Source organism: Pipra filicauda, unplaced genomic scaffold, assembly GCF_003945595.2.
Source record: "Pipra filicauda isolate LSUMZ 115617 unplaced genomic scaffold, ASM394559v2 scaffold23_size5868930_pilon, whole genome shotgun sequence".
Lineage (NCBI taxonomy): Eukaryota > Metazoa > Chordata > Aves > Passeriformes > Pipridae > Pipra > Pipra filicauda.
The window spans coordinates 2,347,950-2,371,802 of record NW_024104354.1 but is presented as its reverse complement, the minus strand read 5'-3'; the positions used below and the strand labels follow the sequence as shown (position 1 = coordinate 2,371,802).

The 23,853-nt window shown below is 38.5% G+C and overlaps 1 protein-coding gene across 2 annotated transcripts in view; it reads right to left on the bottom strand.

Annotated features, from left to right (window-relative positions):
* Positions 1–13,048: 13,048 nt before the first annotated feature.
* The window catches only part of MOXD1 (monooxygenase DBH like 1), a 50,540-nt gene continuing 39,735 nt past the window's right edge, over positions 13,049–23,853 (bottom strand). Inside the window, exons 9-12 of one of the 2 annotated variants that reach the window (XM_027746655.2) lie at positions 21,718–21,777; positions 19,835–19,977; positions 16,268–16,436; positions 13,049–13,543 (exon numbers count right to left, since the gene is read on the bottom strand). In XM_027746655.2, coding sequence (XP_027602456.1) covers positions 13,379–13,543; positions 16,268–16,436; positions 19,835–19,977; positions 21,718–21,777 — 537 coding nt within the window. In that variant the 3' untranslated portion in view covers positions 13,049–13,378. The remainder of the gene's footprint in view (positions 13,544–16,267; positions 16,437–19,834; positions 19,978–21,717; positions 21,778–23,853) is intronic. The other variant, XM_027746657.2, reaches the window with a different exon arrangement.

The window sequence follows — 23,853 nt, the reverse complement described above, 5'->3', positions numbered from 1 at the left end:
AGACCTGTTGTGGGAGGAAGGAGAAAGAAGTCTTTTCAGTACTGACAGCTGTAGCATAAATCTTTATTAGTTTTATTGTGTTTAGTTAAAATAGCTCTCAGTTGGACTCTGTGTGGAAGTCAAGGCTACACATTGCCCCTGTTTTTCACCCTGAATAGGGATTTTGTTCATATGATCCTCTGATGTCATGAGCTCGATTTTACTTTTGATGCAATGCCCACTCGGTTTTTCCCTGACTGCCAGCAGTACAGAAACAGACACACGAGGCTGAGGGAGCCTGTGTGTCCGGTCACCTATCCACCAGGATACAGGACTGAAAACAGAAAAGGAAGATCAATAGAAAACAGTCCAAAAACCCAGTGGGAAAGAGCTGAATAAAGCTACAGAACTGGACAAAAGGGTCCCTCTTACCTTCGGACCTGCTGCCTCAGCTCTGGAGGTAATAACAAGCTGGCTTTGTTTTTGTGATCCAGCCTCTGGTTTGTGGGAGAAGGCTGGCAGCCAGAGGTTCTTGCCCCGTGCCGTCAGGGGAGCTGGGGAATGCTCACTCCAGGACAACCAGTGGGGAGATGGATTTAGGCATATAATGCACACCACAATTAGTCTTCCTTTTCCACTATTTTGTTGTTATTTGGGCAAGCATGAACCTTTCCAAGAAAGGGATGATACAGCAGAAACAATATGCAGTATTTTGCAAGGAACTGTTCCCTAACCTACTCACTTCTAATAATCACAATTCGGAAAAATCTTGCCAATTCTTTCACATGTGATAAAAATGTTGAAGAACACTACAATAATATTGAGTGGTAATATTTTATATTAGCTTCTGAAATGTTCATTAATTTGTCTCAGCTACTGCTATATATCTCCATAGGAGATGAGTTAAGAGACAGGTAAAAGTCAGCATTGACCAAAAAAGGTGCAAAAGAATAAAAAATGCCTGTGTTGAATTATTTATCTTTCCAGTAGGATTATTGTAAAACCACTTAACAGGATCAGTTACTACTAAGATGTCCCCATCATTTCCCATTTGAAGGTCTTATTTTCAGTTGTGTATAATGTTTCTGAATGCTTCATTTGGACAAAATTTTCCATGTCTAGTGTCTGCTTCAGGCTGCTTTGTTTGTGGAAAAAATCAGCCAAAATGATTCATCGGTTTCCAAGTAAGAGGTTATTTAAAAATACATTGTTTTTCACACAGTAAAAATATTCTGGTCCCCTTTCCCTGAAGGCACTGAAGTACTCCTCTCATTTGAAACCTGGAATCGGGCTTGGCAGGAAGGTCAAAAGGAGAGGGGTGCTTAGGCAGTACAGGTGGGCTTAGAGCACACTCTGATGTACAAGTAGTAAATCAGTGAGTCCAGTAGTCTCTCGTCACTGGGATTCTGCCAGCAGATGTCCAACAAATTTGTTGTTGGGTCATTCATCTTTTTCCTCTCTTCCATATCTGCCACTCTTGTGTAAATACTATGCAGCTGTCTGCAAGAACCAGGGAGCTTTGGGCTGTATGTTTGCAATGCTCCTTGGCTGACCAAAAATTGCAGATGCTCTTCTCCTCATCCAGGAGAAGCTGAATTGCAGGCATTTGGCTGCTGAATTGTCAACACCTGGGAAGAGTAGTCAGCATTTCCATGGGCAGCACCTAGTGGCTTCTCTCTGATTTTCTTGAGTTATTATTTTTAAAGACAAAATTGCAAAAAAATCCCCACTATTTTTGAAGAATATCTCTCAGGTTGCAAAGCAAAGCCTTTTTGTCATGTGCTGTGGTTTGTACAAGATCTCTGCCTCATCAGTTGTAGAGAGTAAATAGAGAGAAATAGTGAATCGTGCTAAGAACTGGCTGGCAGTTTTTAAGCAATACAACATCTACTGATTCAGCACAGGAAAAGGTCCATTTTTATGTGTCTGATCTCTGCACAGGGGGAGTACGGAGGTGTGGTGCTGGTGGGGAACCCAACAATCTGTCAAAGAAATGGGGCACTGCCAGGAGAGTGCTGGTCTGTGTGCTTGTGCTGCCATGTCCTATGCTGCATCAGCGCATCTTGTCCTGGCTTCTCATTCAGCTCCATTTCTAAATATTTTCTTCTGCATGTGTTTATGTGGGGAAGTCTAAGTTTCAGCAGCTGGAGCAGGACCACAGGTCACAGGGCCATGTGTCCAGGTACCAGCATCTGGAGCAGGAGGGGGTGTGGGTGTCTGTGTACAACCATCCGCCAATATCACACTGGGCTAGCTGGTGAGAAGGACAAGGGACCTGCTTGGAAGTTGAGGGGAGTGTCTGTGTGTGTGTGCATGTGTCTACTTGAACACCAGCAAATGGAGCAGGGTGGTGGGATTTCGTGGCTTGTAAGTCCAGGGGACAGCTATCAGAGGGATTCACGTTATGCATAGGCATATATTTCCCTCTGATGGACCTTCATCATGAACTGGTTGAGAAGGCAATGGAGTTAGGCTGTTTATGCTGTCTGTTCATGTGTGTCACTGTTGGTGTTGCTTTTGAGGTCAGCCACATGCATATGTATATTTGCATATATGCATACATCACGTTTGTGCACGCGTGCCAGATGGGGACACACATTCAGTCTTGCCACTGGCTAGAAGTGGTAACATGCAGCAGCAGCAGCAGCATCTTCACCTGTTTTGGGACGTCACATTCAGCAAACCCAAATAGTTATGGTATTTCTAAATGTAGAGTAAATACCCTATGTGCTGATGGGAGAATAAAATGGACGCATAAAATAGGCAGATAAAACCGATAAAAGTATTTTAATAGTTCCCATTAGGTGAGAACTGAAATATGACAGTATTTGAATCCTTACCCCTCCCACAGCCTATCATTTTTTTTAACATTGGTGTATGTTTGGGGCACTACTGGTTGCCAGGGAAGCAAGACCAGGACAGCTGAAGCACTCGAGTTATTCTCCCTTAATGCCACAAGATGGCAGGACCTTAATTTTAAATCTTTCACATTTCTGTTTTATTTATTATTAGTGCCTTTTTTTTAATTTCTTTTCCTTTTTTGGGCTGCCTGACACTCTCAGATACTGCTATTTGTTAACCTTAGAAAATGAATATAAATTTTGTTTTTTTAATGATGAGGTTTTGTCTGCCTAGCAGTTTCGCTTTAGCTCTGGAGTGGATTAAACACTTCAAAAAAATTACACTGCTTTACCAGTATAACTTGGTGTAGATAAGTGCACCTTTCTGGTTCCATTTTGGTACCATTTATTTAATTTTCCTTCTTCGAGTAGACTGGCCACTGCAAATATCTTTATTCAGGTATAAATTACAGATGTAATAGTTTACACATAAAATGCCTCAAATTTTGTGCCTGAACAAGACCTTAGTAAAATGACTTATTTGAAGAAGGCAGATGTTGAGGTGTTGTTGGTGTTGCTTTTGCTGTCGTAAAGGGTTTTTTTGAAGTGCACTAATATTGCCTGATTTCAGCTCTTCCCCTCTGACCTCTGCAACTGCACATGATAATACAACAGTAGGCAGTAAACCAGATGGGGATGGAAGATGGGGTTTTAATGCATGAGTGTACATTAAGGCCTCCCACCTTCCTGTCCTTCATTACTGGTGAGCTCTCCCCCTTGCCTGGCTGAGCAAACAGCAGGGGGTAAGGCTGGCATAAAAGACTGTTTAACATCATCCTGTCTAGTGCCTTGTCAGAAGGCAGAATTTCTTCCATGTTATGAAGTGTCCTTCTTATTGAAAAGCTTAGAACTGATGCCACATGCAAATCTCTCAGAGGGCAGCAGAGAGTGCTATTCAATAATCAGTTATTTTTTCAGTCTGGTTCTCTCTTTTTCAAGTTTTAAAGCAAAATTGAAGAGGAAAGCATGAAAGGGGGGGAAAGAAGTATTTTACTCCTTCTGCTAATAGGAAAGAGCCCTCTGTCCCCTGCAAATTAAGTGGTGTACCAAATACAAGCTGGTGTGGGACCCTAAAAATAGACATGAAGAGCCTTACACCTCATTGTGAGTTCTTTTCTCCTGCCCAGGTATCTCAGATGTACATTGCTTCAAGGCTAGTGGCTGGGCAGATGAGGGTTAGTGACACATAGCACAGCATGGGGAAGGTGACAATCACCTGCTACCAATTCCAGAATTCAACACACTAAAATTCCTCCTCTGCTGTTGCTAACTCTACAGGCAGAAGCAGCACCCTCGAATATTCACCAGGGTCAAACAAGCAGAATAACTATTTCTTTATGCCAGCCAGATTAAAGTATGTGGCTTTTCTTCTTAAGAGACAAAAGAAAAATGAAAACCTTGGTGGAAAGAACATGATCAGCAGGGATCTTGTGGTATCAGAAGAATTGGAAAATTCTAGATAGGGTTGGAATAGGAATAAAGGGAGGGAAGCCAGAGAAAGCAAATTATAGTAGCAAACCAGCTGGGAACTAAATCCAAATAAATGAAGATAACACCTAGCCTAGCAAGTACTGAAAGAAAACAGGAAAAGAAAGGGAAGAAAAAGGAAAGAGAACAACCCTACTTTTTCTATTAGTGCAGTATTTGAAAATTGAGAGTTTTCAGTGAAAATTAAACTTTGATGGGGACACTACATAGTTGGAACCATTTTACTGTTCCTGTTGGGATTGAGGCTAACTAGCAAATTGAATATGAATTTTTATCTTATATGAAATCTTTTCCTCAACTTGCAATTTCCAAAATTTCTAAACTGTTGCAATATCACACAAACACTTAACAAAAAATAGAGAGAAACACACTCTAAAACCCCCATGGGTCTGGTTTAAAAAAACCAATCAACCAACCAAACAAAAAGACCCAGAAAAGAACCATCTCTAAGAATCAACTTTGGCAAAGAGATATTAAGCCTTTAACACAGTTAGATTGTTACAGAATTAAAAGAGGTCCTTTGAAAAGGCATATTTTATCTTTCTATTTACAAGGGAAGATTCTTATCTGGTTACCAGGCTACCTTCTGTCAGCAGTGTTCTTCTAAGTGGACAGATTTTGCCGAATCTAAGATTACCTGTCCCAGAGAACAAGTTGCCAGGAGTTCAAACAGGAGATGAACAAGGAGTAGAACATTATTTCAGAATCAGAAAATCTTGACTAATTGTCTTTCCCAGCCTTCCATAATTTTAGTTTGCCTAATTGTAAAAAAAAATAGCTTTAATAATTTCTTCTCTTCTGCACCAATACATTCTCTGTACATTTCTGGCAGTCCTCTGTCTCTCTGTGGTATCAATTTTCACAGAATTATCCACCATCACCTGTCAGGAGTGGTTTGGAGTGTGTATTTGTTTGACTGGAGACATACTTCTGGTGATGGCATGGATAGACTACTGAACTTGGGACTCCCAGGCTCAGTTCAATGCATTAAGTATGAAGCCAATTGTTCTTTCCATCATGCTTTTTAAAAATATCTACAGATTTTGTATTCAGTGATCAACTCTCTTCTTGCTGTAGCTCACTTCTTCTACACCTCAGCTAAAAAGCACTAACCTTTGGTGGTATGTTCAGTAGGACACATTTACCTTTAATTTTTTCCCTGCTCTCTGGTTCCTGAGATGCTTTTCTCAACTTTCTGACCTGCTTTTCTATATCTTGCCAACCTCGAAGGACCAACTCCTCTACTGCTAAAGGACGAGGTAGATTCATACAGCTCTATAATGGATTTGTGTCACCTTACATCAGCAGCAAATCCAACCTGTCAAGTCTAAAAATGTGTCCAGGTTCAGTATTCCACTTAGAGCCTCCCCAGAGAGGCACAATCTGGGAATAGCTTCTCCCAGATTTATTACATGATGCCACAAATAATGGCCAACTCTTGAGCAGCTTTTGCGGTTTTCACAGCATAATGCAGACTTGTAACTTGATGTCTAAAAGACATAGGTATATATATAAGTTTACTGTATTCCCCAGAAATGCTTTGCAAAGTTCGCATAGGTTATAAATAAGTTTTCAAACTTTATCCCCTTAAATACCTTAAGATATCCTCTGATGAGAAACTAGTCATGCAATCCTAAGACAACCAGTGAAAAAAAATATACTGCACAACATACTCTTTTAGACCTAAGAGCATAAATTCCTCGTGAAACCAACAGGAGACCCACAGAAATGCTATTTGTCTTAACGAAGTAGATATTTTTAAACATATTTTCTCTTGTACTGATAATGTGTGCTTAAAGGCATTTGAGATTGTCACATTATTTTTATTCCTTCATAAGGCAGAACTCTTCAAAGTATTGTGTCTAGCTGCAAGAACCTTTTATTCTCTAGGTCACAGGTTAGAGCAGGGGAAGGAGTCAGCAGCTCAGATTTTGGCAGGTTTCCTTTCAAGAGATTAGAAATTTCTAGTGAAAAAATACTGTTATGTTTCTCAAAAATCAGTGCAAACAGGGATAAACAGTTTAAATAATGATTAAATAATGGCAATTATTTAATTAAGGAAACAGTTGCTCAAGCCTATAAAACTAAAAGACAGAGTAATTTTTTTTTGCTTTGCCACTATTTTGTAACAGAATTGTAAACCACCATCAATGGTTGTCTGGTGGTTAATTAGTGACGGAACCACATTCAGCAACAAGCTGGTTTCTTGCTTACTGGGCTGGAAGAAGCTGGAAGCATTTACAAGGTGATGTATATGTGACCCATGGGAGGCATTCACAGGAAAGGAGACAACAGCCTCACAAAAGGCAGTTTACTTTGCCAATAACTCTCTGAGTCTCCAGGAGATTATTTACATAATCTGGTCATTCTTTCTATCTCTCAGAGCTCACCTCAACACCACAGTGTTAGTTGTCATTGGTAATGAAATTGCAATATGTTGTCTTAGATCAGATGTGGAGCCCCAGATTCTCTGTTACATGAATTTGTCTCACGCAGAGTAGCAAACATAAAAAGACATTCACTTAAAGTAAATATTTTGTTAGTACGACCTGGTGCAAAACATTCCTTCACATCAAAAACTGTCAGGGAAGAGTTGTTCCTCCAGGAAAACCCATATTCTGTGCTGTTCTCCTCTGCTAGAAAGAGCAACTAGAAGCCTCATCTGGCTAGGTATAGGAAAAAACACTTGGTATCATTTAAGGAGCTCTGGCATATGCCAGGTAAAAACAACAGTATGTGGGGATGTATAGCAACTGTGAAAAAAGGGCTGCCTTTTGCACAGTAAGTACAAAAAAAACCCACAACGCACATATGCTTTTAACACCTGGAGCTTAAAATACAAGGCAAAGGTATACGGTGAATGAAAAATATGTTCTATTGCATATTCTATATTTTTCAATGGTTAAAATGTTGGCACATTTCAAGATAGATGGTCAACCCTTCCCCCAAAAGCATGCTCTGCAAGCCAAGAATTGTTGCAATATATATCTGTCATTAGGTATCCATATGCTGTCTATGACATAATAAAAGTTGATTCCTGCGCTATGATATGGACATGATCTTAATAAGTGAAAACATAATAGAAAGAGTTTAACTCAAGTAAAATTATCTAGAAAAAATTTAGTCTAATAAGTCATGGAGATGAAAGTTTTTACCTGTCGTAGCTAACACAAATCTTGCACTGTCCACCCAGGCCTCTTTCAGTCAAGGGAGCAAGCAAAGAATCACCCAATGATTTTATTTTTCAGCAAGTGGTGATAAGGATGGCGCTACAACCTGAGCTTGTACCATTATCACTTGCACACTCCCAGTGTACCATCCTTCCTTTTTTGTGAAGTCATTCACTTGCATCTTTGGGGTTTGTTTGCATTTAACTGTAAAGGTGGATATTTCATTCAAAAGACCTTCTTAAAAATCTTAAAACACAGTTTAAACTTCAGTAATTTTAAAAGGACACTTCAAAAAGTATTTAATCAACCCTCATCAACTTTCCTAACTGTGCATGATGCTATATGTTATAAGACAGATTTTGCTTCTAAGGCAGGTAATCAGAGTAGTGAAAATTTTCCCTATATATCAGAGTAACTATGCTCCTTGGAACTGTTAAGAAGTTTCTTTTTCTTACCTTTACATTTGGTAGCTATGACTGGTTAAAATCCTCGTAGTACATACACAATCTAACTATGCAGTTTCTTCAGTTTAGAGTTCCCATTGCATGTTGAAATCCAGCTTTACCCAACTTTGTGAGCACATTTTAAAAACATATTTCACTTACTCCTTATCAGTTTTATTTAGACCCAAGGCAATTTGCAGAGCAGCCATGACAAAGCCAGTGGCCACAGTCAGTTCCAGTCCTACTCAACACAGCCGTGGGGCAAAGAGCAGCAGAAGCTGCACAGCCAGAGCTGAAGTCACTGCTGAAGTCATCAGACAGGTCACCAGCAGTGCTACAAGCATAGGAAAGGCAGGACACAGAGCAAACAAGTGTTGCTGGAGTCAGTGGCTCACTCAGCAAAGTTGTTTGGGAAAAGCTTCTTGTTCTCCATGTATTTTTACAGGTGTGGTACCTGTAGCCTTGAAAGTTTTTATGGGTCATCTTGAAGGCAGTTAGATTTAGTGTAGGTACTGGGAGCAGGAAATATTATTCTCCTCTGTCTTCTTCAGTTACATAAATCAGGTCAAAGTAGATTTTGGAACAATTATGTCAATCACAGTATTTAAAAATCATTTTGCACCATTTAATACTGGCATTTATACACTGTGCAGAACGGAAAGATCCTCCATGAGCATTACCTCATACAGGTAGTACTCATTTCCTACTGAGCAGTATGAGTAGGAGAAACAATCACAAATTTAGAAGAAAAACACATTTATACTTGTAAAAAAATTGCAGTGTAACTATACGTTTTGAAAACGCTTTTCAACACTGAAGCCCATGGATGCAATGCAAACCAAGTGGGTAATAGGAAAAGCCACGTCTGATTAAGTGGAATTGTTCAAGTGGTGATGTGCGATTCTTGTTCAGTAGTTTGGAAGAACTTGAACTCAATTTTAGTGCGTCTTCTTCTGAGCAGGATGCGACTAGTCGTCTAAAATGTCCATCTTTCAGAAGCAGACTATGTCACATTTTTAGTCATCTTAAGTTTCTTATGTTTGCCTGATATCTTACAATTTTCCTGCAAGCTAGAGTCATCTCAAAAATAAAATTTCAATCTAGGAAAATAGTCTACTTTGCTAGTTTCAATGTAAAAACATAAATTGCTTTCGTACCTTTTTCCTATGTGAGTACACTAAGCACCAGGCTTTAGGTTTTGGTATACAGGCCAACTGCACCTGCACTACAAGCACTTTGCAGGGGCTGAAGTAGGGAAAATTCATGGTTGCCCTCAGCCATTTGTTCACCCTGTGCCAGGCTCAGTGCAACTGCAGGACACTGGTGGGGAGATGGGAAATGCTCCTGGTGATATGCTCCTATGACCTAGGGAAACCTCTGTGGTGATGGAGGAAGAAGGACAGAAGAGCTCTTTGTGTCACAGCTGTCATTTTCTTCTCCCAGCTTTTCCCTCTGTTAAAAGATTCAGGGTAAGTTTGCTCTCTCTCTTTCTCTCTCTCACACCAGGCAGGGATATACCAAAAATCAGAAATAAGGCACAGAGAGCAGAAGAAATGAAAATTCTTAAACATTCCAACAGTAATAATTGGTCTAAAAATATACACTTTCTGCAGGAAGGGAGGAAAGGGGAGAATGAGGCCAGTGTTTCTGCTAGGTTTTATGTATTAAATTTGTACCCCTTCAGCATCTGGAACAATATGGCCACACAGGCCTCTTTTAAACCAGCCAGTCCTGTTACCAAGCCAGATCTCCCCATTGAAAGGGATTAATCCCAGCACAGTTGCACTCCCACCAGCTGCAACTCTGCCTCTCACCCTTGTGCTGGTCCACACTTGCACCCAAGCTAGATGTCACTGCGACACAGCCGTGGATGGGCTGATACAGGGTTGTATGATGGGTCTTGTGGATGGGGTATGTGATCAGAGAATGACACCCCCCTCTACAGGGGCAAATTTAGGAGCTCCGTTCTCAGACGTCCTGCGTACTTTTTGTATAGCACACAGGCAAAATCCCAAATGGTTGCTGATTTAAATAACAAGCATATTTGAGGACAGCCATATGTTTGTTAAATGGAAGCTCCATAATGAACAAATAATAAACCTAAAAGAGATTAAATAGTATAAATATTATAACTATAGTCAGTCGGCAGATGACAGGCAGCAGGACCATTATGTGGGGAATCTGATTTAAGCAGAATGGGATTTTTGGCACCTATTCTGGAATGCAACACCTTATCCCACTAAAATACTTACATATCTAGCTTCTCACTTCTTCACATAGAAATTATGTAATCATTAAAATACAGTATCATACTTAGTCATTTTGAGCTCATCATCCCTTAAGTCATAGATTTTACACATCTTCTCCTCTACTATGGTTTGCTTGATAATAGTATTTTCTATATATACTTTTAACTGTAACTATTATGAGAGTTTTGAGTAGAAATACAAAACAAGAACATATACTTTACCACAGCACAATAATGAATGAAAACCACAGAAATTTGTGTCTGAGAGGTTTTCATGTGCAGTGTGACTAGGTATCTCTTTGCTGCATACATTTTTAGTTCAGTGGCATAGAGTTAGCTTGTGGCATTTCTCACTTTTACCTTTGTTTGAATTCTCAAAAATTTCAGATTCTTCTTTTTATTTTTTTTCTTATTTTAAGTTTTTTTAATAGTGTAATGTGCTCACATGTTTTGAATCCTTTTATTTGGAAGTCTCCCAGAACTGTATCACCAGTCTCTCTTTTTATTTACCTGTGAAGCAAAATTTTCCTTTCCATTCCTCCAGAAGTCATAAAACAGTTGTAGGTTAAACAAAAATATTTAACGTGTATGACAGGTCTTCCTGATATACTGCCAGCTATCTCTCACAGACATCCTTTTTGAGCTGTCTTTGCTTTACATCATCTCATGGCATACTGGATGGCAACAACAAGCACCCGTCTGTTCACGTGTTCTTAGGATGGGTGCCCATAGAAAGGAAATCCCTGTAGATAAGAAACCACATTAAATCAAAGAACAGCCAGAATGGAAAATAGTCCTAGATCTGTTTTATCTTTGTTGCAAACCAAGTCAGCCTAGAATGGATGCCAGTAGTAGCAAATGAAACACCACAGTGCATGTGAAAGGGCTCCCCTCTCCAACACAAATGCTCTTTTCTTATTTCATTCCCTGTTATTTTTCCCCTTGCTCCCTGACAGAAAGCTGGTCAAACATTCCCATTTTAGGGATGGTCTAAGCATAAGAAAGGCCAAGGTTCCCGCTGATTACTTTTACAATACGAGGCATCCTAGACTCCATGACATCTTAGCTGAGGATGCTCATAGCTTTTTATATTCAGAACAGATCAGTAATCATTCAGAAGACTTTTCTGCCTATGATTTGCCAAGACTATGTTTAGTTTTTGGTTTTGTTTTTCAATCAGTTTTATTTGGGAACACAAAACAGAAGAACATAGTTCTTCTGCTGGCAGGAAGAAGATATGTCAATAGTTACATTTCTTTATTGAATCTTCAGAGGCTAAACCCCAAAAAATCCATATGGTCTTTGGCATACACCTTTTCCTTACCTATCCAGGACCAAAGGGAAGAGCAGTAGAACATATCGCTGTCCAGAAATACTTAGAGCAAGCAGCTGCCCAACAACGGTAAAGAAATTTCCCAGGATTTGGTGGGACTTTTTCCTACTCCAAATGCAGATATATCATTAGGAGGATATAGTAGGCCCTGTGAACCTCTACCTTCATGGCTCATTTTAAACTCCCTTTATGCATAAGTTCTGTAACGAGATTGTTAGAAAATTAATCTATACTGGATTAATTCTCTCATCTCTAGTTGAAGCATTAGCTGCTTCAGTGCCTTTTTCCTGTGTCATATGCATTGTCATTTTGACTACCCACAGTGGAGCCTTACCAGCTCTGTGATGTTTTCCTTTTCACTTCTCAAATGCAGAGAAGACAGTTCTCAAATCCTCTCCTTATTTTCTTTCTTACATGATATTTCTTTGCATCAGAACAGCCTAACAGCCTCATTAAGAGGAGTAAATGCACAAATAGGTGGTATCAGTCGTTAATAGTTACTGAACAAAAACAGGCAGAAACCCAGTTTATCTCGGCTCAGTCATGTTCTTGATCTGGTCTGGACTCACCACACTACACAAGAGTGCTCAGTGACATAAAATGTACATAAGAAAGGTCTGTATGTTACTAAGTCTACAGAGGTTAGCTGTACTGCAGGTGTCGCAATGATCAGGGAAGCACTTTTAGCATCCAAATGAACTTATTTTTATAGCCACACTCCAGTAATGTTTCTGCAACACTGAAAAAATTATATCTTACCATAACTCTGGTATGTCTACAAAAATGAAGGGTTTTTTTAAATGTTCAATGTCGTTTTCTACTGTGTTGCCTAATTTCATTGGTGAGTAATAAATTAGGTCTCTTTTGGGAATCTTCCCTGCCCAACACCATCTGAGTCAAAAAGTTGCCGATTTCCAAATATATAAACAAATAAATAACAAATTGTACATATGAGACAGAAAAACAACCTCTTAATCAGCAGTTTGGCCTATTATTATGTTCAGCATGTGCTAACAATACCTCCTGGCAGGCTCGTACTCTGATTCCCTGTGCATGCCAGAGCCTGACTGTGAGATAGATCTTAATTGCTACTGCTGTCCAGATCAAATCTAGAAAAGGAGTGCCTACTTCTTGCTAAAGATTTACTCACTGGACAAGTACCTTAAGACAGAATAAAAACACTGAATTATCAAGGATCAGGAAAAAGAAACGCCAAACAAGCCAAAGGACTCGTACAGGATTCACTATGGGGAAATTTGGGGTTCTGCCTGTGTTTTCAGCCCTTTCACACCCATAGTTCCCACTTCTCTTAGGAGCTGAGATGGTTTGCAGTGTGTTGCTCCCAGAAATGTCCTCCCTGAATGAATTCCCCCTGTAGCTTTACGGCACATGTCAGTCAGACAAACATATGTTTGCAAGACCTGTTCAGTAATTTCATTAACTGCAGATGTCAAGAACTAAGACAAAATAATACAGTACACATCAGATTGAATGTGGTTAACTAGGTTGCACTTAGTTTATTAATTTCATTCATATACATAGATGACTTTGAAAGCACCATGTGAAATAGTCAAGATAAAGTATAAGAAAATGTCACAGGAAAAGATTTCTATATGCAATGTGTCAGTGTACCTACTGTGTTTCATACATACTTTACATTGAAAACCAAAAAACCCACAGTTTTCAGAGGATATACACATTTTATTTTGAAATGGCAAGTTTCGTTTATCAATATGTAAAAAAATAAATCTACAATAGCAACAGTGCAAACACATCAGAACTTGCATGGCATACAGAACACAAATGAATAAAAATTATTATACAAAGAGCTCAGTGTTTCCTATGCTACTGGCTATGATGTGTACCACGAACAACAGGGTGAGGAATAAACTGCAACTTAAACAGGAAGATGAGCTGCATATTACTGGCTCTGTCTTGTATGGTCTCTCTATTTCAGGGGGTAAAGCTGTCATGCCTTGGATCTGCAATTAAAATAACAAAAAATGATCAGAGTTTTGCCACATAGGATTAGAAAACTATATTTTGCTCTTAAGCTAGCTGGAGCTTGCATGAGAATCTATTGTTAGTTTTGCACTGGGATTATGACTCTTATTGTGGAGACATCAAGCTCAGTAAAAATATTGATATATTACATGCCAAATGATCAGTCAGTGTGCACATCCTATGTTTTCAGCTCAAGAGCAGCTGTGTACATTGGTATCCTCTCCAGTAAAGCAAGGTTATGCCATGGATGGTTGATTTGAGTGACCTTTTTTTGCTTTGTAGGATTGTTTGGTTGGTTTGGTTGTTGTTTTCATCCTTCTGGCAGAAAAATTCGGAAGTTTACAGTGGTACAGTGCTATAGGGATATAGGATGATATCTGAATATGTTCATTTCTATGTACAAGGCTTACACTTCCATGTACAAAGCAGCTAATTGTGTACACAGTATTTCACAGAATCACAGACTGACTGAGGTTGGAAGGGATCTCTGGAGGTCTGGAGGATCTAGAGGATCTCTGGTCCTGTGTCCCTGCTCAAGCAAGGTCACATACAGCAGTGTCATGTTTCTATAAACTGAGTGTTTTCCACTTTCCCCTTAGAAGTCAGTGCAATTTTTATTGGGTTGGACATAACTACATGTTTGTTATGGTTTTGACATGCAATTAGAGACATTTGTATGGGCTGCGTGGCTTGCTTTTCCTAAATGTACTCCCTACATATTAAAGAAAATAATCTCTGCAAAAGCAAGCTCCTGGGCACAAACACTTTTGAAAGTCTGAATGTCCACCTGTACAGCATGTGCTTGCTTTGGGTTTTTTTCCATGTTCAATTGTTCTGCACTGCAGAAAAAAACCCAAACATCTAAATATTGACTTAATCTTCGCAAACACAACATGAAACTAAAACTGAACAAGGGACCATTACTATAGAAGGATGAAGGTATTTTCAACTCAGTTCCTCTGCTTCAATTTTTTTTCAGTCTTTTAACAACTCACGGACTGTTTGGCCATTCACGTTAAATTTATTCTTGATTTTGATGTGAATGGTCATTTTAGTGTAATATCACTAACGAGTGAAGGGAAAGGAAGGAGTCCTAATCTTAGCTTTGATGAATACGCCCTATTCATTTGAAATAGGAAACTGATTTAAAGGAAGAACTAAGAATACCCAGTTCAGTGAGCTCATTCTTTGACTATGTTTTCTAAGTTGTAAGTGTTGCTCCTTCATCCTGTAAGATAAAGAGGAACAGCATTTTCCAGAAAGTATACCATTAGAAAAAAAGAAAAAACAGCTTATTCCTGCTTGATAAAATTTCTGTCATCATCTTAACTTGTCCTCTCACAAATAATCAGTGAAAGAGCGGATATGCAACCGCTACTGCTCAGTTGTAATGATCAAGAAGTTTAACCAAAACTGGTGAATAATCACGTGTACTGTCAATAAGTACTTTTCACACGAGGGCTATGATGGGACAAATATAAGAAAAAACACAAAACCTCTTTGATTACTTATAGTACAGAGTATTTCTTGGACATCCCATGGGCAGAACCATCTAATAGATGTTGGAAAAATCTGAGAACACCACTGCAGGAGGGGCAATTTCTCCACCACCTGAAAAGACTGCGTGACATGCTATGAGGCACCAAAGGCTGTTTTCCAGGGTGAGGAGAATGAGGCAAATATCCTTTCCTAGGAAGTATTTCATTAGTAGTATCTCCTGTCCGCTCTGGTATACTGGACTGAAATCACCATAGGAAATAAGCCAGTAAAATCAGACCATCTCCCCTTCAGAGCAGAAAATCTCAAAAAGGTAAAAGAGCCTTGAACTTGGAGTCTGTAAAGGAGTTCAAACAAAAATACATATTTTTCATCATTCCTTTCAGGGATGATACTACATGCACTAGCCAGTCTTAATGAACACACATCAACACTAATGATGACAGCTTTTCCCAGCAGTCCTAGAAAAATACCAGTAGACATGTAGAATAAATAATAACTTACTGGGCAATTATTTTTTATCTTACAGGCTTTTTTCATCAAGAGAATAGGGAAGGGAAACCTATGGAAGATAAAATCTTACAAAGTGCACAGGGGAAACAGACAATACAAATGTACTTTCTTTGGCCCAATACTATAGACTATTCTGTGATACAAGATAAACAGAAAAGCAAGAGATATTGGAAGAGTACTCATATAACTCTAGGCTGTCTAGATGCCGGAATTAAGAAAGTAGATTCTTGAGGCTACCTTATGCAGTCAATAAGCTTATCCCTAGAAGGTGACTCAGAGAGGAAACCTGATTTGGGTTTGAATGGGTTTGAATCACCCATCTCAAGACCCTAAAATAAGTCCCTGACCATGAAGGCAGCCAAGGAAAAACAGCTTCCTGACTCAGTCACGTAATCCAGACATGTGTGGCTACTCTCTGACCAGTCCCAACCACACTGAAAGACTCCATTCTTCTATTACCGGTCCCAAGTGCTGATCAAAACTCCAATTTTTCTCTTTAAATGCTTCTAGAACTCAAGTTAGGTGAAAGCATTGATAAAACTTTCTCATCATTTGTTATTGTATGTAAATATAATATAGCCATGTAAACATTCTAAAGATATATAACCAGATATTTATTTATATACAATGAAAGAGACTAAATCACATTTTTTTCACGACATTGTTGCTTCCTTTTCAACGCACAGACTTACCGACCATTCTGCATTATCTGTTTTTGAACACCTCACGTTCACAGGTAGTTTAAGAACAAGTTTATTATAGGAGAGACCCTCTGATCTGGACCATTTGAATTTGTTCATTGCATCCATAAAAGATAGGTTTTTATATTGCTTAGGACTCTTGATAATGAAAGGCCAAGTCCTAAAAAAAAATAAAAATAATTACAATTAGATTTAAAAGAACCCAAAACATAAATACTATCAAGTTGGAACTGATGAGGAAAAGCTTTTGGAGAATCTCGTCAGAAAAATAAATGTACTATTACTGTGTATATTATGCATAGCTCACATTCACAGTTAAGTTCTATTCTACTGAAAAGTGAAGCAGTTTCCTTGATTTTAACAGACTTAGGACTCTTTAGGACTTGCTGCCAGACGCTTTTAGAAATTAAGGACTTCAAGAGTTACATTGCTGTTCTCTACAAACTGAATAAACAGGCAATACAAAACAGATCTTCTGCTGTAACTTCTCAAAAAAAAAAAACAAAACAAAAAAAAACCCCACACCCTCTCTGAGGCTTGGCAGGCCAGGTTACCAAGAAACATTTGCCATTAGAAAGCTGCTTCCAGATGGTTCTGCCAAGCTCTGATCATAACTCAGATAATAGGTCAAAACTGAGCCTAACATCACAGGAGTTGCTCTGACATGCATTGGTTGGTAGCAGAGAATAACTGGTTGTGTGGACATTGCCTTTTGGCATGTTCCTACATGCTGGCTGCAAAGGGGTTTTTGGCCAGAGGTGGTATAGAGAGACCTGCTGCGCTGCTCTATTACCCACACGTGGGAATCCTCTCATGAACAAATGGCGACAATCCCACTCCCCACCAGCCAAAAGTGTAGAAAGGGAAGGAATGAGATTTCTTGTCTTTCATTTAGTAAAGAAAATTAAAAAATAGTAACAAAGGAAAATTAGGAAAAAATCCAAAACAAAACTAAAGAAAATCTTTTCCATTCTTCCTGCTTTCTCCTTGTATGACTCTACTGGGATGAATGAAAACAATATGGTGGACAGGTCAAATTCTTAAAAACATAAAATCCAATACAGCTAGTAGAAGAACAAGGGTATTCAAAACTTTATCTAAGTAACCTAATTAATATTTTGGTTGGAGCATGAGTTGTCTTTTCAAAGCACTTTAGATAACACTCTGTCTTATCTTGCAGTAGGCTGTCTCCCACTTGCTTTGGGTAAATTGCCTATGCCAGAGTTCTATGTCCACTATGTTCTTGATGTCCACTCAACCTCTAGGTATCGAGCACATAATTTTAATCAAACACCTATTTGACACTATTGTGGCCCAATTGCTTCCATCTGAGCTCCTCATGATTTAAATCATTGACCAAAAATGTTTTAAAGTGAGCTACGATGCCTTGCTCCTGCTTCCAGTTTGTCTTCATGTGTAAATCGAGAGAGACTTTAGAGGAGTCAGTGAAGCAATTCTAGTGTTAGACTGATACAAGAGAGATGAGTATCAGGTCATATCCTTAGGCTGACAGAGCTTAATGAAACAAGAACTGTGGATTAGGTCATAAATACTAGAGGCATTAATAATCTCCTCTTCTAATTACTATTCCATTTGTGGCAGACAGTCTGCATACTTAGTCTATTCAGAACATCCTTATTTCCCCAGGCCAAATGTGCATTTTTTCCTTAAGTACAGTTATCATGAATGAACACTCAAGAGAGCATATATTTGTCAGAATATTTTCTTTCTAAGCTCAGAGAGACTCTTTTAGCTAGGACTAATTTAGAAACTCTGTTCTCTCTGTATTAAAAGAGGTCGTAAATGGAAATAGTGTGGAAAATTAAGTAGACATTCATTGCACCATGCATTCCTTCAAACTCTTCTTTCTTGAATGTAAATTTCAGAACTAAGACCACCAAGCCTGTACATCAAATTATTTTGCAGTAATAGTTTTATATGTTTTGTTAAGATAAACTGTGTAAGGAAAGACAACTTTTAAAATGTAAATGTGGTGACACACTAGTAGTCTATCCATTTGATTTTAAAATCTTGCTATTACCTTAATTTAGTGCAACTAACAATACAAATTTAATTCACCTTTCACTGCTAATAGTGCATTTTACTTTTTACTGTTTAATTTTTTTTCTGCATTTCATTCATTTGGGAACTTTCCTCTTTTGATTGTTCTCACTGTTTACAATCACTTCGACTCTTGATCTGCTGTTGAGATGCTTTAATTTTAAGCATTATGAAGGAGACTTAAAACTTGAAATAAACTCTTTATTGACTTTTATGTATTCAAACAGATTTAACCTGTCTATACTGGACTTCCTCCTATCTCCTAGCAAAATTTAAGTTTTATGTTAGATTCTGGAAATCATTCTTAATGAGTGATATTGTTGTGCAGGTCATCCCATTGACATTAAAAAACAGAAAAGGCAGATCCAACGGCAAACTGGGAAGCATTTTGTTTTCAATGAGAACTGTCATGAAGAAGAAGACTTCTATGAATTTACTGGAGAAACTCCAACACTCTATATAAAATTCACCGATTGTTCACTGTCGTTTACTCCAGCAGTCAGCTGCCAGCTGAATTGCATGGATCTTTATGGTGATTACTATGGAACCTGAGTTGCCTAAATGGTAATGGCCCCCAAACCCCACCATTCACAGAAGGGCTATTTAACATTTGTGGAGTACTGAAGTTGACAGATCTTACAACAAAATAATATTACCCCTTTTGAGGCCAATAGTCAGATCTTGTGGGTTATTTTGATTAGGAACCAATGTTGATGAATGAGCTAGGGGTTTTTCTTTCTGACATGGATTTACTACTCAAAAATGTGCAGTGTTCTGTTTCCCTCAACAGTAGGAGTCCAAGGCTTGGGAGAGTGTGTCTTCACACAAGATTGCAAGCCCCTGTAGCCAACAGTTCACCTAAGAAGCTCTTTCCTTCTTCTTGGCTAGAATTCTAACACTGCTTTCATGTTTTTCTCTCTACTCACCTTGTACATCAACCTCTGATTCTTCCAAAACCTTCTTTTACTGGTCCCTATCATGGTCCTTATCTACCATTTATCTTTTACTATGGACAATGTAATATTCTCTCAATCCCTTCCCTTCCTTTCTACCTTACAAATTCTTCCCTTTTTGTGCACTTTTGTCAGCAGAATTGCTGACAACAAATCTACTCAGGGTAATTCAATACTTACGCTCACAAACTCCTTTTTCAAAATTATTTCTCTATATATGAAATGTTGGTATGTTTTAATAAATTGATAGATTTAAAACATTAATATGTAGTCTACAATCATAGATGGTTGGGGTAAAAAAAAAACCCTCATGTGAACAATATAATCTTTTTAAACGGAGAAGCTGCTTTCCTATCAAAAGAAAAAAAAAAAAAGGCAGAGTAATTTGGCAGGAAAAATACTTATCAGCACAGCATATTGATCAAAAGAAAGCAGCATGAGTGATCATGTTGCACTACCAGAAAGAAAAGTTGTCTAAAAATTATTCTATAACTTCATAGACAGAAGTAGAGGTGCTACACATATTCATAAACATTTTGCATACCTGACTGGTCTATAGATTTCCTTAACTCCAATGAACTGGAGCTGTTCCATTATATCTGGAATACTCGCACATCGGGTGAGGTTGATTCTTGGGTAATAGAGCAGATATGACAGGCACATTTCATTCCTGGTGCTCAGACCACCCTGAAAATGGGATTTTTCTTTTAATCAAGGTAGCATTGGAATCCCACAAATGAAATCACTGCTTAGCATTTATATGCTAATGAAATGTGTATCAGGAGGCCAACTCAGCAAGTTTATCTTGTATGCTAGGTTATCAAGTAACAAGAAGTTATTACACAATTAATTACAAAATATTTAGCAAGCTCAAGCAATAGCTTCTAAGATAAAAAGACAACAGAAAGAACAACTATGAATAAAATAAGACTCCTATTATGTTGAAGAGTACTATCTGAGAAGTTCAGGTTTGCTTTCAGTTGTCTCCAAGGTACTTATATCAACCATGTTTCAGAAAAGGGCTTCAAAGTGGAACAGAGGTAGAAAAAGCCTGGTAGGATAATTGATCTGTTAAATAAGAAATTAAGTAAGCATTGCCTAGTAAAATGGAGATTGGGATGGAATATGTATCTCTCTGGACTCTGCTTGTAAGTACTCATGAAGATAAACAGTGAGAAAAAACCCAATTATTTATGCTAACAGACAAGGTTGACTCAAGAAAAAATGAGCACTAATTACAAAAGAATTAATTAGAGTAACATTTCTAGAAATAGAATCTTAAACACTCTTCCATTGAGTAACATGGGGCAAACAACTACTTTAAAATTAATCTTGGTAAATATGGAGAAGATTATGAGCTACATAATCCTAAGTCCTGTGTGAGTACAGTTCCACAAATCTCATGGAATCACAGGAATGGGAATGGAGAAGACAAAACACATGAACCAGGGGCCAAGAGCTAGTGTGGTCACCACACAGAAAAACAAGACAAAAGCTCAAAACCCTCCATTCTTGCTATTTTGTTTCTTAATATAACTACTGCATGTGCCTACATGCAAACCATGATTCAAGGAGAAGTATCCCTGAGGTCACTGGATGCCAGGAACAGTTCTTCCCTGCAGAACAGAAACCCCTCAGGTCTCACCTCCTAGAGGTTTGGAACCAGTCCCTCCCCAGTAAGCAAGATCAGACCCAGGTGAAGGCAGCTATATGCCTCCCATAGGCATACTGGGTCTGGCATCACTCTACATTTTTGTAGCCAACTGATACAGTCCAGCTCATGTGCCAGCACCCAAATATCTTTTACCTCCAAAACCAAGTGGCTGCATCACAATGGCCAGTGCCAACCTCTAAAGCTGCACCTGGGAGACTGCACTGACGTGTGCCAAACCTGAGCTGGACCCCCTTGATGGGGGAAGGGTCCTCAGCTCCTCTTCCCAGTCCAAAGGAACTGCATTCTGCCTGGATTCTACATTAGGCACAAAACTAAACAGTCCAGTAACATCCTGGTCATATCTTAAGTAAAAATCAATACATAAGAACTGGCAATCACAATGTCGGGGAAAAACATGTAGTAAGTCCATAAAAATAATTCATTAGAATTTGCAGAATTTGCATGTAAATACATGTTGTGATGAAAGCATTCCTTATACTAGCAAAGTTTGACTTTTAAAGATTTTTTGTGAGCTGAAGTGCTTATTGTTATAAACTAGTCATATGAATGCCTTATGCTAGAGATAAGACTATGATCACCATCATTCAGAAGATTTTAAAACCTAAGAATCAGTGAAAGGAAAGATAATACATAATTACATGCACACAGGCCTTAACAAGTAAGTTCACTTTTTTAAATAGTGTTTTATGAAAAAGGTTTTAATCTCCAATATTGTCTGTGTACTTATTTTGATCCACTTAAATATTGCTTACCCATGTCATGCGAATTCGGTCCACAGTATTGTAGTGACATTCTGTGATTAAATTATCTCCCTGGAACACAAAATTTAGAAAGTCTGCAGTTTTGAAGCTTATTAACACCAACTTCAGGTAACCACAGATGACAGTGAGCACTTAAGAAACAAACATCAGAGCAGTGGATATGACTTTTTCAAAGACAAGGGTTAAGTAATTGCCATATGCTAAGGCCTCGGCACCTAGCATTCATATTATCCTAGATTCTCAGGGATACCCCATGGATTTAAATAGAGTCTTATTAAGACTGTTGTCTGCATTTTTTTTAAATAGCAGTGAAGGTGCCCAGTTATCATCCAATTTCTGGAAAATTATATACTAGACGATGCATACAAATGATTCTTGCTCCAAAACTCATCCAGTGCTACTTTACCCAGGCCAGTTTATCCTGCCAACTACAGCAGAAACATTTGGCAAATGAGGAAAAGAAGGTTTTCCACATCACAAAGGCAACTATTTCTCTGCCAAGCCTGGGAGTAGAGGAGTGGCAGGCAAAGACTTCACTGCATTGACAGATATGTATGGGAAAGGCTTAATACTTACCTTCTCAAGTGCATACAATTACCTTTTGGTGTCTTGACAAACTGATCAACTGTTTGCTAATACCTTTACTCCCTGTACCTAATCAACTACAAATCTCAAAATCACCACGATAACCAAGTGGAAATTCAAGTATTCAAGAACATAGTCAGACACCAAAAACCTGGTATTTTTGTCAACTTCATGTCACAAGGATGCCAAATATTTGTTTGGTTTGGTTTATTTTTCTTGTATCATCATCTTCCCTTATCACCCATTATACTTCCCTGAAAAAAATCAGATCAACCTTTAAAGGCTTAGATTTTCTCCTTTCCTGAAGGCTGTCTCATCACCAGATAAATGCCAGCAGAGTCTGTACTCCAGACCGCTGGAAGAAGGTGTGTCAGCTTCATGTCAGCCAAATGGAGATGGAGGTTTCTGAAGTAGTATGAACTGGCATTGCTTCACTACCTCCAGCAGGAATATGCTGGTTCCCACCAGAAAGATCTATGGTTTTCATAGGTTACGGACAGTATAAGGTTCACTAAAAGTGTTCCTTTCATGATATTTGTTCTCTTGCTTCTAAACGGAGAAGAGTGTGTGAGCACGTGAAGAAAGCAAATAAACTGGACTCCACAAGCTAAAAGAAGGATACACCCTTGGAAGAGCTTCTGGGAAGTGAGAATAAGTAGAACTTACTTGAAAAATTATATTATTATTATTAGTTAATTGATTAGACTGTTATCTGAATTACACCAGATGATGTGTGCAAAGCTGCGTTGGTAGTTTTGCATAAGATAAAAGCAAAGAAAGGCCTGAAAAAAGGCTCTCCACTCAAGGTGGTTTTTTTTTCATGTTGCTGATAGTATCAGATACCTTTTTTAGTCTTTCTGCTGTCTACTCCCTTATGTTCTTGAATTGTAAGAGGCCTTCCTCTATAATCTGCATGGATTTTCTTAAAAATATTACAGGCTTTCTCTGCAAACCTGTCATCCTCTGCCAGCCCTCTTCCTAAACCTTTCAACACTTCTTTCCTGAAGGAGGTAACACCAGTTTGTCTTTGAAGTCCCTGTAGAGTACAAGCAGTTTGACTTCAAAGAGTACATGCTGCACTTGAACATCCAGGTTTTGCTGTAGAAATTAAACTAGAAATTTAGCATTTTAGCTTCTTGCCTTTAAAGTACAAATATCAAAGTATCCCAGTGTGGGAGAAGAGACAGAAGAGACAAAGAAACTTGAAAAGAAGCCTGGAAGTTTAAAACCATGGGGCTCCTGACCATACTTGAAGTTCAATGATTTCATTGGTCTTTTCTGACATTTTGTGTCTGATCAATTCTATGAAGTAACAGGTTTGTTCCCATGCACCAGGATAAGCTTCTCTGCTGGCCAGATCTGGAGCACCCAGAGTGTGCAGCACTAAACTTTCTGTCTTCAGGTCAAAACATCAAAAAATACGCTGGCTGGAACTAATAAAAGATGAGCGAATAATTTTTAAATGAATGACTCACACAAAAAACCCAGACTCTTTTCATGTGATATCTATGGATAGCTACTGCTTAATAAGATAACTGTAGC